This window comes from Canis lupus, chromosome 9 (assembly GCF_011100685.1).
Source record: "Canis lupus familiaris isolate Mischka breed German Shepherd chromosome 9, alternate assembly UU_Cfam_GSD_1.0, whole genome shotgun sequence".
NCBI classification, from domain to species: Eukaryota; Metazoa; Chordata; class Mammalia; order Carnivora; family Canidae; genus Canis; species Canis lupus.
The window spans coordinates 12,409,191-12,425,149 of NC_049230.1; the positions used below are offsets into that span (position 1 = coordinate 12,409,191).

The window sequence follows — 15,959 nt, forward strand, 5'->3', positions numbered from 1 at the left end:
TTTTTAGGTAGTAAGAAAGTCTCACCTATGGTTCTAGAATATGAGTAAGTTTAATTTCCCTTTTAAAAAAGTTATTTTGGGGGATGTCTGAGTGGCTCAGAGGTTGAGCATCTGCCTTCGGCTCAGGTCGTGATCCTGGGGTCCTGGGATCGAGTCCTGCATCGGGCTCCCTAGAGGGAGCCTGCTTCTCCCTCTGCCTATGTCTCTGCCTCTCTCTCTGTGTCTCTTATGAAAAATAAATAAATCTTTAAGGAAAAAAATTTTTTTAAAAAAAGTTTCATCTCCTGGTCTTCCATGCTAAAGTCCCTGTCCTATCCTTACATTGCTCGACTCGTAATGCAATCTTCTTTACCCTCAACATGTATTCACTTGGTGTTCTTTACTGTTTGGGATTTGGAGGTGGGGGTGGGGCATCGAAAAGTATAATTTTTGCGATCAATATACTAACCGTAGGTTAAATTCTACCTAAATATCAAGTTCAAGGTGACTTTTCGTTGTTGCTGTAAAAACAAAAAAGTCTGAAAACCAACCTAAGTCTGTATCAGTAAGGATCAGAAACACAAATATTTGAATGTAGAGGAATGTCCCTTGAGGACAATCCACTGATTTTATCTGGACGGCTGACTTCATTTAGTGACTTCGCTAAATGGACAAATGGGTAAAGACCCTATGATGAGAGAAGACCTGAACTTTCAAGGACGCTTCCCTGGTTTCATGGATGGGTCAGGACACCCACTGGCACAGCCGGCCCGCGCCAGCTCCTGGGCCCCGTGGCCTTGGGGTCCTGTGGAACCTTTGCCAACGGTGATCTGTTATCTGGAATCGGAGCAGGGCACCCCGCCTCCAAGCCCCAGGGGCCCCTCAGAACTCAACCTGGCTATTCTCCACTTATCTCAGGGTGGTGGATGTCTGGGAGGCACCGCGCCCTTCAGGCTGGACTCTCAAGGAATTTATGGGGCTCCTCTAACTCTGCCCCTCCTGTGTCTCTTGTCCAGGGCAAATGGCAGATGTTCTGTGCTCCACTGGGCACCCCCTGCCAGCCCTCTCCTGAGCCCTGCACCCTCCACCTCTTCTTCAGCTGCCAGAGGAACCGCGCGCCCTCACCTCCTGGTCCCCTCCTGCCCCCTCTTCCTCTCCTCTCCCCACTTCTTGGTGAAACCTTCAGCTTCTCAGCACCAGCTCTCACCCACAATGTTCCTGACTGACGCATCTTGGGGCCCTGACCCAGGCTTACTGGTTACCTGACCAAGCCCAGCATGTCTACACCCAAACTCATCACCACCCCCACTCCCAAATCTGCACCCTGCATCTTTTTAGGCTGTGGACCTCGGCCCTACATTTCTTTCGCCTTCACAATCATCTCATTCATTCAGGTGGCACAGTAGCTACTGAATCTTTGGCCTAGTTTCCATTCAAAGGGGGGTGAGGATGGGGGATGCTCCTTCTCCCTCAGGATTTGGTGGCACCCATGGGACTCCTGCACGCATTTCCTGTCTCTTTCTCTGTCTCCAACTCTCCTGGGCCTCATGCTGCTTCAGGACAAATGCTCATGCAGCAGTTTCTCATGGTGTCACTCCCCTGCTCAAAACACTTTAATTGTTCCCTGGTTTTGTATAATACAGAGTCCACACTTCTCCTCATCCATGGGGGCAATGCCACATAGCAGGAGGAGCAAAGAGCGAATTACAGGGACACGAGCTCCAACTGCACATATTCGAAGTGGGGCCTTGGCCAAACGTCCAAGCTTCTCTTTGCTTCGGTATCTTCAAGCATAAATCGTACTTAGCTCATGAAATTATTGAGGATGGTCAGAAAATAAAGAGCCTTCACTTTTTGCATGTTTATTGCATGTTAGACTTTGAAAATGCATTATCTCATCCAGTCTTCACAACCATGTTCTACTATTTCCTCCACCTTCTAAGATAAGGAAATGGAGACTCAGGGACCCAGCAACCTGCCTGGCTCCAGATCCTTCTGACTCCAAAGGCCTCGGCCACATGTGCTCAGAGGCTCGCTCAGCACTCAAGGGGGTCAGTAAGTTCCCTTTGGCTCCACAACCTGACTCCAACACACCTTTTACATCTTCTCTCGGACTACTTTCCTCCTCATGCATGTGATGCAGCGGACGTGAACGACTTTCCCGGCTTTGCATTCCAGCCGGAACACCCGCCCCACATTTTTAACCGATTAAAATCTTACTCTTACTCCAACATCCAGACTAAATGTCACCTCCTCCTATGAGATGATTTCAAAATGTTTCCACTTCCTTCGAATTCCCAGAATATTTGGCATTTCTCTTATACAAAGATCATGCTCTCTCTCTCTTTTTTCTTTCCTATGTATGTCTTATCTTCCCGTATGGATTACGAGCCCTTTGCAGGCAAAGAGCAGGTCTCATGCATCTCTGTGTGTCTCAACTGCCAGCCTCAGTCCCTGGGACGTGTCAAGCACTCAGCAAAGGTCTGCGGGGTATTCAGTTTGGGAGCAAATGCATTCCAGTTTTGAAGGACTGAGCTCAATTTCCATTTGCACGAAGTAAAAATGCTCCTCATATGGTAGAGGTGATACTGCAGAGGGAACAATAATTATAATGTGAGCTAGAGGTGAGGCCAATTAATCTCTCTCCTTTACCAATTGAAAGGCAGAAACAGTGACTATTACTATTATTATTTTAAAGATTTTATTTATTCATGACACACAGAGAGAGAGACACACACACAAACAAGCAGAGGGAGAAGCAGGCTCCATGCAGGGAGCCTGACGCGCAACTCGATCCCGGGTCTCCAGGATCGGGCCCTGGGCTGAAGGCGGCGCTAAACCACTGCGCCACCCGGGCTGCCCAACAGTGACCATTAGATGGTCTTAGGGAAAGCACCTGATAGCAGGGGCTGGCAGTAGGTGGTCTACTTAGGTTTGCTGTCTTAATTAGCCTAGTAGAAAAAATATGACACATACACACACACACACACACTCCAAGTAAGATTGCAGAAATGATTTTGAAAGAAAAATATTCCTTTAATCCACCCAATTTGTCTTCTAGAAGCTTCCAAACTCACATACCCAAATGCATAAATACAAATACCGAGGAAGAAAATCAGATAACACAAGTGGGAACTCCGTCAGAGAAAGTTTCCCTAACATTGTAAGAGATTGCACTCTAGGCAGAAAACGGCTAGCAGATCCTTAACTCTGAGGAGGAGCAGGTGGAGACATGAAGAGGCCGCCCGCCCGGGCTTCACACCGTAACTGCTGCGCCCGGCTTGGATAAATATTTTTATTACAAACACGATGATCAGTAATGGGCCAAGTGATCCATTCTGAAAAGGATTTCCCACCGGATGGTGACACCGCCGTAGCCGGGAAACACAAAGCGTGCAGGGGAAGCCGGACTGCAAACCGAGTTTGCTCAGAACGTGAAGAGCGACATCAGGGTCGATGTCAGGTCAAGGGCAGCTTCAGTCAACCTGCACGAAGCCAACGTGGGGAGCGCAAACCCGCTCCCAAGACAGCTCAGTCGATGTCAAGGGGACTTCTGCAAAAAGAAGGGTGCAAGATTCTCAGGACCCTCGGCAACCCCTCCAGGAAAACATTTTCTCCTTCCTGGGGAGAGACGAGGTCTCTTCTCGCTTCCTCTCCCCGTGAAACTGCCAGGCTGTGCTTGCTGACCAGAGCTGAACTCGGGGCGCACCACGGCTTCTGATGCTTCCCCCCAAACACACGCTGATCACCAGGCCGGATCAATGCTCGGGGAGCCTGGGGGTTGGAAGGCGGAGGAGTGTGGCTGGGCGTCAATTCCTCGTTCCCTCCCCCGCCCAGGCCCAGGCCCAGGCTCAGGCTGCGGAGATCCAGGAGCTGGGCTCCTGAGCGCGAACAGAGATAACCCGGTGGTGGCGAGGAAGCTAACGGGGCAATTAGGAGGCTGATTCACTTGTTTATCTGGACGATTAGCTGAGTGCTCTCTGAGTGCTCTGTGGTTCAGGGAATGTTCCCTCGCAGGCTCATCAAGACCACGCCTTCCATGCGCCTGATATTTCCACGAAAGAAGGAAAAACCACGCTAAGCACTGGGTGTGTGTTTTGGTGGACCTTTATAATGATACACTTGCTAAGATAATTACGGTAAACAATGCACACCAAGCCCCAGACAGAGAAGGGTTGGGAGAAGCATTCGCCTGTGGTTGCTACCATCTTTCGAAAGAATCACAGAGGAAGACCTGGCCTTAGTGAATCCTCGTAACTCAGGGCTTCCCCACCAGTGGTGTTTCGGAATCCCCTTTAACCCGTGATTGTAGCAATACAACATGGACTAACAGAATGTTGCATGGGAAGAGACTTTTTAGCAATCACCTGGATTTGGGCTCTAACCCATATTTCTCAGAACGCTGGGCAATAAGACATGTGTGCTACAGAAAGACTCTTCATGGATAGACTGTTTAAGCAGAGATTCCAGGTTAAAGATAGATAGGCTCCTTTCTTGCCCAAGTGGTGGCAGATTAGAGATGGCCACAGGTTCTTCGACACTGCCTGAGTCTGTGTCCTCTACCCTTGAGTCTGGGCGGGCTCTGTCTTTGACGAAGTTGAGTAGAAGCCATGCTGTGCCCTTCCGGGGTCCATGGCTTATGTGGCTGGTGACTTCCACGTCTGGGCTCTTGTTGGCTTTGCCCTTGATAGCTCCCGATGTCCACCCTGTGAGCGCAGTCCCATGGCCTCCAGCCCTGTGAGCCCCTCATGGTGACAGCCCCAGCCACCATCTCACTGCACCTGCTTGAAACCCAAGCAAGAACAGCCTAGTCGAGCCTGGTCAACCCTCTGCACTGAGAGAGATTATAAATTATCATGGAGCCACCCACTTTAGAGGCGGTTAGGGTGCTGTCAGCACACAGCAGGCCTCAGCATTTGTTACACGAATGCCTGAGGGAGGGAGTGATGCGGATGTGAGCCTTCAGGAGGGGGACATAGCATGCCACATTTCCTAAATATGCCATCTGAAGACGTCAAGACAAGTCATACAGGTGTGATAGACTAGAATACGGGTGTGAGAAACGCTGAATTAGAGGTTGAAATGGTGGAGTTCGGGAAATAACCAGTCAGGTTACAGATGACCCAAGTGAGGGCCAGAGAGGTGAAGGGAATTCCCTAGGGAAACAAAGCTAACTGGTAGACCACACCTATGGACAGATTTCCTTTCCTAGCTGAAGTAAAGGGGTGTGGACGACATTGTTTCCCTTACAGAAGCACGTTTCAGCTGATGAAGTCTATCAGGCTTCTCGTTAGGTAGCCTTGTCTTTCTGTTCGCTGATCAAGTCTTCGTGTCCAGCTAGCTCTCTTTCCAGGAGACCTCTCTTAAATGGTAGACTCCCAAAGAGGATATAGGGTATTTATTAGCCTGACATCTAGACTAAGCTCACTTCTAAAAACAGCAGAATGTATAGCAACATCTTGGCCCTTTGGTCTTAAAACATTTGCCGGACGGCAATCCTTGCTTAAAACTGAAAATCTCTGGAAGAACGAATTTTTTCAACTGACCTAGATGTTGGTGAAGGATCCAGATTTTAAAATTCCTTTAAGTCTTAAGTTACAAGTTCCATCTCTCTTCTTCCATGTGAGGTAAATAACAGGATCTGAAGTCTGACTCCGTTCTTAAAACACTACAGGGAAGAATGTTAATGCAGGTCAAAATCTGGGATGTTCGATTTTTACCTTTCAAATACCATTCCAGCCTATGCCACAGTTTCCCAATCAAGTCTCCAAATCCAAGAACCATTTCAATGGGTGAAAAAAGGTTTTATCTAATTATCTTCTTCTCCTGCTTTGAATTGACCAACCATGTATCTTTTTTTGGTCTTATCAAAGGGGCTGTGAGGACAAAAGCACATCCAATTTTAAGTAAGCTTTAGTTAGCAGACTTAAAATTGATCATGCATTTTAGTTTCAGTAACTTGCAATTTCTACACACTTTGATAATTCACTTTAAAGAGCAAACTGTCTTTAATGACAAGGCTTAAAAGAGATGACCTTTCTGAACAAAATATGAAAGCTCCGAAGAGACTGCTCTTTTAAGGAAACTATGAATTAAAATGACCTTGTGTTCTGAAACTTTTCTCCAACCATTTTTGATGTTTTACCTTTCCTTTTTACTCTCAGAACGAAAGCTAAAATACCACTGCCTTCTGCGGATGGTGATGCACTTCAATAGGGAGCTGTTAATTGTTAATTCAAACTCACAGTTTCTCCTGTCTGTACTTTCTCGGCCGACACCTTTAATGAGGTTGCTCACGACCACAGGCATATGCCTGTTTCTGAGGACTTCACCGTTACTATGCAACATTATGGGATAACGTCGGAATTGAGCAATTTCCCTTGAGTCACAGCCGATTCTTTTGTACAAACTACGAGGCAAGACCGACCCATTCTCCATTCCCTCCTCTTAGGCCTTTTTTCTCCATTGTGTCCCTGGATGGCTTGCCCTCTGAGGAGTTGATTGTTGAATGGGGAGGTTGCAAAATCAGGGGGCATGCCCCTGAAAGGTCTCGCTGCTTGGTGACGCAGAAGCGGTGGACCTTCAACAAAACCATGACATGGGCAGATCACTGGCTTTCGCATTGACCCTTCTCCTGCGCTCGATCCCATGGCTGGGTAAAAACACGCACCCAGAACCCTGCACCCCCCCAGCTTCCTTCCCCTTGGTTTTTCTCCGTGCCTCATCACCCACTGCCCATGGACGGTCGCACGTGCACACATAGAGAGCACAGGTGGATGACTCCAGGACAGGAGCCAAGAACGACAACCTGAGATGGAACTAAATGAGGTACTTGTGATGAACAATCGATCTTCCACCAGATAAAAGAAGGGATGAAATCTTAGATGATTTTATAATAAGGCACAATGTTTATAATTTATTTCCTGAGCACTTGCTTTTTCTCCCAGTAGCCTTTTGTACACCCAGGGCTCAATTCAGGAAGGGATTTTAAATGTGCCAAATGCAATTTTTCTTTCTCTTCCTTTATCAGAGGACGTTCACAAAAGCATTGGTGTCGGCCATCTAGTCCTCACACACACAATCAAACTGACCTAAAGTTTCGGCACGCTTACTCCCAGACGTATACGACACGCATCAGAAGGGAAACAGGATCTGGGTAATGTCAAAGGTTCACCAGTGTTTGTGATTTCATAACCCTTGAAACAAGGAAAAGAAAGAATAGCAGGCAACCTTCCAAAACACCTACTGATATTTACTCATGGAAAACAAATATTCTTGAGTGGGAGTTCCAATTCCAGCAGACAATACAATTCACCAAGTATTTTCACTTCAGGCGGCTAATAACCTTACTAATGAAATCTGTTGAGCTTCAACCTGTTTTTCACGGTCTGTAGAGAAGCACTTAAAATTAATCATGTAGCCTTAATCTTTCCTTTTCGAGCACTAAATCATAGTCTGAGTACCAATTGTCCTCATTTGGTAGGTGGTTTTAATAGCATCTGCTTCAATTGGACCTTTTCCTGAATATTCTTCAAGCCTGTGCTGTAATTTATTGTAAATGCAAGGAAGACCTGAGCTTTCAAAGGCCAGAGATCTCTACTTCTGCAGGAGGTGTCAGGGCAAACGTTACCAGCCAGAGATGATCTAGAGTAGCAAGGCAAGGCTTTTTATTGCTGGCCGCCACAAGGGAGCATTTATGCCCATCCTGGCCCTGGCTTTGGAATTGGCTGTAAAACCTGTTACTTCCTTATCATTTCTGGGTCTCAGTTACAGTGCAAGAAAGGGTCATTAATCCTTGGGCAGCAGACAAGAGAGGTGGGCGTGGGAAAGAGACAAGAATTTTGAAAAAGTGTAAAGAAATGTCCTGCCCTGTCCTGTTACAGTAAATGGGATGACTCTGGCCCTGCTGGCGGCCCAGATTTTTAGAGTGTCTCAAAGGGCCCATGGCACATACCACAGTGCAGTCAAAAGAATACGGAGCGTTGGACCACGGCAAATCAAAATTTCCTCGGCACGTGGGATTGACCAATCTGCATAGAACTGCTTCTTGGCATTTTCGTGGAGACAAACATCCAATCAGGGGAATACCACCATATTCTCAGAGAGAGAAATGGGACCAATCACAGCTCATCTGCCACCACCTGATGACACCATGTTGTGTGTCCTTGTAACACCCCTCACCCTTCATTTTTAGGCTTTCTTATGGAACGTCCATTGCTATTATAATGAAAACAACAACCATAAAAAGAGAAAGCAACAATAAAACCAGAGCTGTTACATAAAATTCTTACGCCATTCTGCCTCTGGAGTCCCAGGGTCAGATGAGACCAACGCGACAACTTCTTAAAATGGTATCAGGTGACTTAGTGATTTTTTTCATTCTAAATAAATGAATGGCTTATGGATTTGATCTCTGACATGATGACATAAAGGTATTTTTTTCCCAGAGTACAATTTCAGATTGTCAGGGTTTTCTAGGGAAAAATACCATGAATATGTCATACTTATATTGGCAAATGAGGTGCAATAAAAAGTAGAAATAAAATTGATAAGTACAAAATATAATGTTTTAATAATATATGAACATGAACATGAACACAACATAAGCATGTTAAAAATTGTGATACGGTACTACAAGCGTGATTTTGATTATACGCAACCGGTAAAATTCCATGCAAAAGCGTCAACGAGGCATATTATAAGAAATCATTTCTTTTCCCAATAAAAGCAATTCTCAGTACACACCCAAATGCACGCGAATATGGAGATAATAAAGAAATGTTAAAAAAAATAACTTAGGCAGACACAAATAAAACTACCCCATAGTGTATGAGTGATGCATGTGTTTATGGTCTTAATTACATTACAGTATTAAAAAATACCACAGAGCTCACAGTTTACAACATCCAAATCTTCAAACCTGCTGGAAGAAATCCACAGTGCACTCAGACAGGACATCCACTGCCCTCGCCTGTGCTACTAAGGCCAAGCCTTGGTGCAGTTACCTGAAAATCAAAAATCTCAGTTAGGGTTTTCTCCAGGTTTAAAGAGCATGTCAATGAAAAAATATGTCCCAACTCGGGAGGAGTTGGATGGCGATTAAAAAGGATATTTGATATCAAAATATCATCACTTATGTCCATAAAGGATCCAGTCCCATCTGCACCAGGCAGCGGAATCTTTGGGAAAGTGAATGATTCACAAGATCTGAACTTCTAATCCAATGCCAAGTAAGTGCTTTGGCCTTTCACTGCACAAAAACGGAGGTTGTTTGATTGAATGAGAGCAGGTAAACATGACCCATGCCTGTGATGTCTCTGGGGGCCTTGGACTAAAAAGGCATCCTCGAGAAGCACACACGGGGGCCACTGAAGTCATGGTGTTGCCACACCACCAAGCCGTTTATCTATTTTGGTCGCGAGAACATCTAGCTGCAGCAGCGCCAAACCTCCAGGGGATACAGGGCTTTGAAGATGTGGGCTACCGTACTAAGAATTGCATCATCTCGCTATCTTAAAAGAAAGACGGTCTCCTTAACCTGCAACTGATCTTCAAGACAATGTCTTGTCAGGACTGTGCAGGTGAGGTCCAGACTTGTCAGGCACCTGCAGATTCTCTCATTCCATTCTGATCATACTGACTAAGCACTGTGATTACAAGAGGTGGGTGGCTTCTCAAAGACAGGCTATTTAGTAAAAATATAAGTTTTCTTCCTCCTGAAATCGATACTATGTGTAAGCATTTTAATAAAGACCTTAATGTCAACCCCTGAGACTCACAGGTGCAAACAATACACAGTAACCAGAAGGCATTAGGAGCATGGGCTGTACCTTCTGCTTTGGTATGTAGTCAGTTCTTCTTGAAGGACAGAGGCTCTCTTCTGCAGAAAGTTAACCTAGAAAAAGACACCGTGTATGAGCAGAGGCGAATGTGGCCGAGGTGGCAATACTGTGCAAACAACGGGGCTCCCTAGGTAAAAGGCAGAGGATTTGCTGAATGTCAGTGTTATGCTTTTCACTTCTGATCACATTGCATCCCCTCCTGAAAATTCATCCGAGACTGGAGAATCAATTCAACCTCCTTTTGCAGAGCCATTTTGATCTGGCTCTAGCCTATCTTCAAGGCTCCATCTCTCGTCTCGCCCTCCCAACCATCACCATCTTGCACACCATGCTTCCCAACTCTTTTGCCCTTTGGCGCAGGGCATTTGCTCTCTTTGAAATGCCTGGCTAACAATCTCCTATTTACCCTCCACTATTTGGTTCACATGTCACTGACTTCCTTCACTCCTCCCCAACCACTCCGAGGCGAAGTCAGCATCCCTCCTCTGTATTCCTGAGCTCCATTATTAGCAATTCTTGAGCTGCCACGTGGTTGTTTGTTTTCATATCTCCCCCCCCCCCAAAAAAAAAAAAAACACCTGGGAGCTCTTCTGGGACAAGAAAGGATGTTTCTTCATCTCTGTGTCCCCAGCTTCTTTCATGGGGCTGAGTATGAATGACGCTGGTATGCACTAATGTTGCGTGAATGAATGTATGAGTGAGTAGAAAGAAAAGTACTGTCTTCTGGAAACCTTAGTCCATCCTGGGGATTCCCTGAGGTGGGAGAGACAATATTGGTACCATAAAGAGCTGAAGTCAGAGTTAGGCCAGCTTGGGTTCAACTCCTGGCTTGGCCTCCCTGACTCTAGGAAAGTTACTTGACCTCTCGATGCCTGTGAAATGGGACCAATGACAGCTGCTTCAAAGGTTAGGAGGAGGGCATGAAAACACTAATAGAAGCCACCTAGCACAGAGCTCGGAGCAGTACCACTCCCTGCTCCCACTCTCGGGGGTGCTGAGGGATGGAGCAAACTGGTGACTCAGCAAAGTCTCTTAAATCAGATCTTCAGAGTGTGGTTTGATTTTTTGGAAGCATAAATTTCCGTATAGTATTAAAGATACCTATATCAGGTATGAATTCAAAAGCACCTTCCACAAGCAAACAGAAACGGTTTTGGGGGTAACTGCTCCCACAGCTCCATGTAATCAAGAGTCAGCGGCATTTGATCATTTCAGAATTGTTTACTCTTGCCACTTTGGTCTGAACTGAAACCATGGCAACGGTTGATTCTGAAGCCTAGTTAGGCAAGAGAATACAGCTAGCAGAACGGCAAATGTGCTTGCAGGAAAGGAAGGCACACTTTCTCCAGATGGGTACATATCCAAGAGGTCCCCCTCGGTTTTGTTTACTTGTAATATCACCCTGGTCTTAATTCTATCCAATTGCTCATATGACCCATCGGACAATTGATAATGTTGACAGATGCAAGGATTATACTCATTCGGCTTCCCTTCCCCCACTGCGCTTTGCAATTGGAATCCCAACAATTTTCAGAAAACACAGGCACCTGTGCTTTCAAACTAAATTTGCTCACTCTATGGCCTGCGACTCCTCCATGCAGCTGCCAATGCTGAGGCCCTAACGCAGCTGGCAGCACTCTTTCTGGGTCAACATCCAGTTTTAGGAGGCTGAAGTGGCTTTTATTACAGGGAAATGATGTGAATGATAACAGAAGCCCTGCAGGTGGATATCAGATTACTTTCTTTCGTTCTTTTTTTTCTAAAAAAAAAAAAAAACAAAAAAAAAACCCAACAACAACACCCTCCTCTGAAGGTGCCAGGTCCTACATAGCTGACCCTATGGGAGCTCTCCTACAAAGTTAATAGGTAAACCACACTTCAAGGGGAGCTTTTCATGTAAAGAAAGAGGACTTAACCCTTTGTACAGTAACACTTCCCTGCAGTACTTGTTTTTATATGCAGGAGTGGAGGAGGCAAGACTCCACCGGCAGAAGCAAAGCCAAGAGTAGCACACGGATTGATATGATGAACATTTTATCTTCAGATAAGAGGCTTTTGACTGAGGGGAATACATGCAGGGCGGCCAAAATTTGCTGTGTGCGCTGTCTTACACAGGATAAAATGCTAATGTGAATATCATTACATCCTATCAGTTTGTAAATAAATTTATTGAGCACCTACTATGTGACAGACACTGTCTTCATATGAAGAACAAAGACCTCTTTCTCTCAAGGAGCTCTCCCAGAAAAAAAGTGTGTTTTCCTTTTTTTTTTTTTAAGTTTCTTTACAGATACACGATTTGCAAATATTTTCTCCTATCCCGTGGTTTGTCTTTTCAATTCCTGAATGATGTCTTTTGAAGCATAATGTCTTAACTTTTAGTAAAGTCCAATTCATCTTTTTTTTTTCTGCTGCCGCTTAAATGCTTCATGTCATAGCTAAAAATAAACTTCCACCTAACCCAAGGCACAAAAATTCACTCCTTCATCTAAGAACATTTCTTCTTAGAGATTTCTTCTAAGAGTTTTACAGTCTTTTTGGAGGTACATTTAGGTCTATGATCCATTTTGAGTTAACCTGTGGCAAACATGTGAGGGAGGTCTCCATTCTTTTCCATGTGAAAGATCTGACTGTCCCAGTGCCTTTCTTTCCATTTTCCCCTCAGTGAATCATCTTGGAACATTTGAAAATCACCTGACCGAAAATATGAGGTTTTTTTTTTTTTCCTGGACTCTCAATTCTATTTCATTGATCTCTGTGTCTATTCTTTTGCCAATATCACATTGTCTTGATTGCTACAGCCTTCTAGTGAGTTTTTAAATTGGGAAGTATGAGCCCTCCAAATTCATTCTTATTGTTTCAAGAAGGTTTTGGCTACTCTGGGTCCTGGGTATTGTTTTTCATCAATCTCAGTCATACAAGGATCCTTGGACATACAAGAACATGATTGTTGTAGGGAAAAAGTATGTTTTAGATTTCTAAGTGTATTAGAAGTGGGAGTATGTAGATTCTTTCCCATGTTGGAGCACACGATCTCACTGCACTGGCAAAATATAAAATGTGTTTATAGAAGTACATGGAGAAAACTGACGCTGGAAGTTGTGAAAACATTTTAAGCATCTAAATTTACATCAGTTGCATCTCTCACACTGTATTTCATAAGTTATACCAGGAACTACACATTTCAGCAAGAAATATTTGACCCAATTGTTTGAATACCTTGTCATTATTCTGCTCGGCATCTAAAATGCATCTTGTTGTGTCTAACAACCATATAAAACACACCAGAATAAAAATGCTTCTAATTTAACCATTGTTTCTGTTTCTCTGCACTTTCAGTCAGGAATCACCAATGTGCCAAGTCATGGCATTCGAGGCCTGGTACCAAGAGTAAAAGGGGGGAGGCTGTCTTGGAATGTACACTGTAAAGTGAGTAAAAGTAACCATAACTGAACTTCTCAATTTCATGGGCGCTTTTAAGAAAATCTTACTGAGACAATGAGTTCCAAAACTAGTAAGAAAAACATTCTTAAAAAAAAAAAAAACACAAACAAAATCCAATTCATCCTCAGTTGTACTTTATGTTATGTATGATATTACATTAATTTCTGGCATCAATTCACAATGAAACGTATTCATAAGTCTGTTTTCAAGATATGCACACCACCTGGACCCTTAGGAAATGCCTTCGTTCTAGTAATTACCTGTGACTTTAAGGAGGAAATGGTGTCTTCAAGCTCTTGTCTTAGAGATGCTGGCATCAACCCTTTGAATTTTGTTTCGTATTCTTGTCGTATGTAAGTTATCTATGGTGAAAAAAAAGAGAGAGCTTATCAATTTCTCCTTAGAAAGAATGGTTTTAAATTTAAAACAATGAATAGTAATTATCTACTTATCACAAAGGTAAGTTTGTTACATGTGGTCAATACAAATGAAATGACAGGAAACAGAGTTACAAACTGCAAAAGGCACTCAGTCTGCCCTTGTGCTCTGGGATAGACAGTGCCTCGGACACTTTTCTTTAAAATCCCATTAATATAATTTTCAGCACTTGATAAATAAAACCTGTTCTCCTCTTACCACCCATGATATGTTCCACTATGCTGACCTTTTCTTGATCAGGATGTGGATACACTGTGACTTGAGGACAATTCATAGTATGCTATTGATTTGATTAAGATCCTCCCTCAAACTGGCTAGGTACTTAGGGGCTCAGTATAATCCATAGGATGATGGGGATAGGAAAAAAGAATAGTCTATGCCAAGGTGTCTCCAAGTCTCCACACAGGTAGACCAGAGTATCTTGCCATTGTGAGTTTCTCTGGCTCATGGGCTTCCCTCTCCCTCCAGAACACAAGGAAGCCTGGGCTCAGCTAATTGCTGGGTCCCTGGGCTGGTAAAGGAAAGTTTGGTGGCTCATCCATTCATCTCTCTAAAAGCTACAGACAGAAGCAAGTGGGGAAGGGGTGAGAAAAATCTTTGGAGGGATGTGCCTGAGCAGGATGCAGAGGTGCATGAGTGTGAGCATCAACATGTGTGTGTCTTGGTGTCCTTCTCCAGCTAGGCTGATTTCTCTTCCTCCTAATCTGAGATGTAACAGAATTAAACAACCTATTGCATATGCTGTATGTGACTTAACTGAATATTAAAGCAGAATTGCACAGTATCCCATAAATGATTCATTGGATGCATCTGGAAATAAGGTAACATACTATGAAAATCTGTGCAGCTGAGCTCACTTAGACAAGCCTATGGGTTTACTGAAGATAATTTAAAATTATCAGCCTTTAATTCCCAACTTCTCCTAGACTAAACCAAATTAAGAAATGTGTTCTAACAGTTCATTTCATTATCCACTAAAATCCCATGGCAAATGTTCTAGAATATGATTTTTCAATCTTTGGCAAAGTGTTTTTTGACAAATGTTATAATCTTGTGATTTACACCTAAAGGAAGAACAGAAATAATAAAAAATGATCTCTCCCAGTGGTGTAATATTTGATTTTTCCCACCTTCTCTTCTTAGACTTAAGTTCAATAATTAGAGCAAAATGAAAGGCACATGCAAAGCAAAACACAGATCTTAAGGGTAACATTTATCGAGGGTCCACAAGCCTATTGACTCTATTTTTCTATCCTTTAAGACTGACTCTGAAATTTGGAGCTACAACTCTTTCAAAAGGGACTCCTGCTGTCTTTCTTTCTTGTATCCTTGTTTGTTTGGAGTGTCTGGTCACTGCCTGTACATTTGAGCTGGATATAATAATGCCCAACCCTATCTCCTTTCCCATAGAACTTGGTGGCTCTTCTTTCTTGACTTTCATGACTCTTCATGTCCTCTGGCATCACATGGACCTATGGTAAAGTCTGAAGGCAGACTTCTTTCTTAGCTTGAATGTCCACATGATTTTCTTTTTCCTTGATTCAGGGACTTCACTGGGATATCTTTTGGTTTGAACGATGACCACTTTTCCTGAGACATTGTATGTGCCCTTTTCATCTTTTTTTTTCTTTTTAAGATTTTATTTATTTATTCATGAGAGACACACAGAGAGAAGCAGACACAGGAAGAAGGAGAAGCAGGCTCCACGTAGAGCCTGACGCGGGATTCAATCCCAGAACCCCAGGATCACGCCCCGAGCCAAAGACAGATTCTCAACCACTGAGCCAACCCGGCGTCCCCCGTTTCCATCTTCTCTTGAGGCCATCTTCCCTCAGTTTTAACTACTTTGGAGGTGAAGTCCAAGCACGTACGTTCCTCTGTGAAGTTTCATAGTTTCTCTTGACTCCCTTGTCCCCACTTCACTTTTCCTATCTGAGGGCCTCTTTGTATTGGAGGTGAGGTCATAGACAGCAGAGAAAGGTGTGTGAGCAAGACTGCCCTTTGATCATCCTATCACATCACTTTTAAATTCAGTAGGCTATATTTTCCGTCTTTTACTGAGGATTTGAGCATTCCCATTTCCTGTCTACCACCCCCCTCCCTTTTTTTTTTTTTTTTTTATGATTTCAATGAACCTGAGTGAAAATGAGCTCTTGGAAAATCTGAAACTACCTCATTTATGAATGAGACTATCAACCAGGAAAATATTACTATCCTGAATCCTTAAACCCAGATCCTGAATTTAAAAATCATTAT

The 15,959-nt window shown here is 43.9% G+C and overlaps 1 protein-coding gene and 1 long non-coding RNA gene across 6 annotated transcripts in view; both read right to left on the bottom strand.

Moving 5' to 3' along the window:
- Positions 1-1,787: 1,787 nt before the first annotated feature.
- On the bottom strand, positions 1,788-6,285 carry LOC119873414. Of its 2 annotated transcripts, none has more exons than XR_005364003.1 (3): positions 6,225-6,285; positions 5,526-5,647; positions 1,788-2,567 (listed from the first exon to the last, which is right to left on the bottom strand). It is a non-coding gene; the product is annotated as an uncharacterized LOC119873414 (long non-coding RNA). The 2 variants fall into 2 exon arrangements; XR_005364002.1 differs by lacking the exon at positions 1,788-2,567 and adding an exon at positions 2,737-3,532.
- Positions 6,286-8,802: 2,517 nt separating this feature from the next.
- The window catches only part of CEP112 (centrosomal protein 112), a 399,815-nt gene continuing 392,658 nt past the window's right edge, over positions 8,803-15,959 (bottom strand). For 3 of the 4 annotated variants that reach the window (XM_038546802.1, XM_038546803.1, XM_038546800.1), the window contains 3 exons: positions 13,526-13,627; positions 9,810-9,874; positions 8,803-8,984 (listed from right to left, as the gene is read on the bottom strand). In XM_038546802.1, coding sequence (XP_038402730.1) covers positions 8,981-8,984; positions 9,810-9,874; positions 13,526-13,627 — 171 coding nt within the window. In that variant the 3' untranslated portion in view covers positions 8,803-8,980. Of the gene's footprint in view, positions 8,985-9,809; positions 9,875-13,525; positions 13,628-15,959 lie in introns of those variants that run through there. The other variant, XR_005364290.1, reaches the window with a different exon arrangement.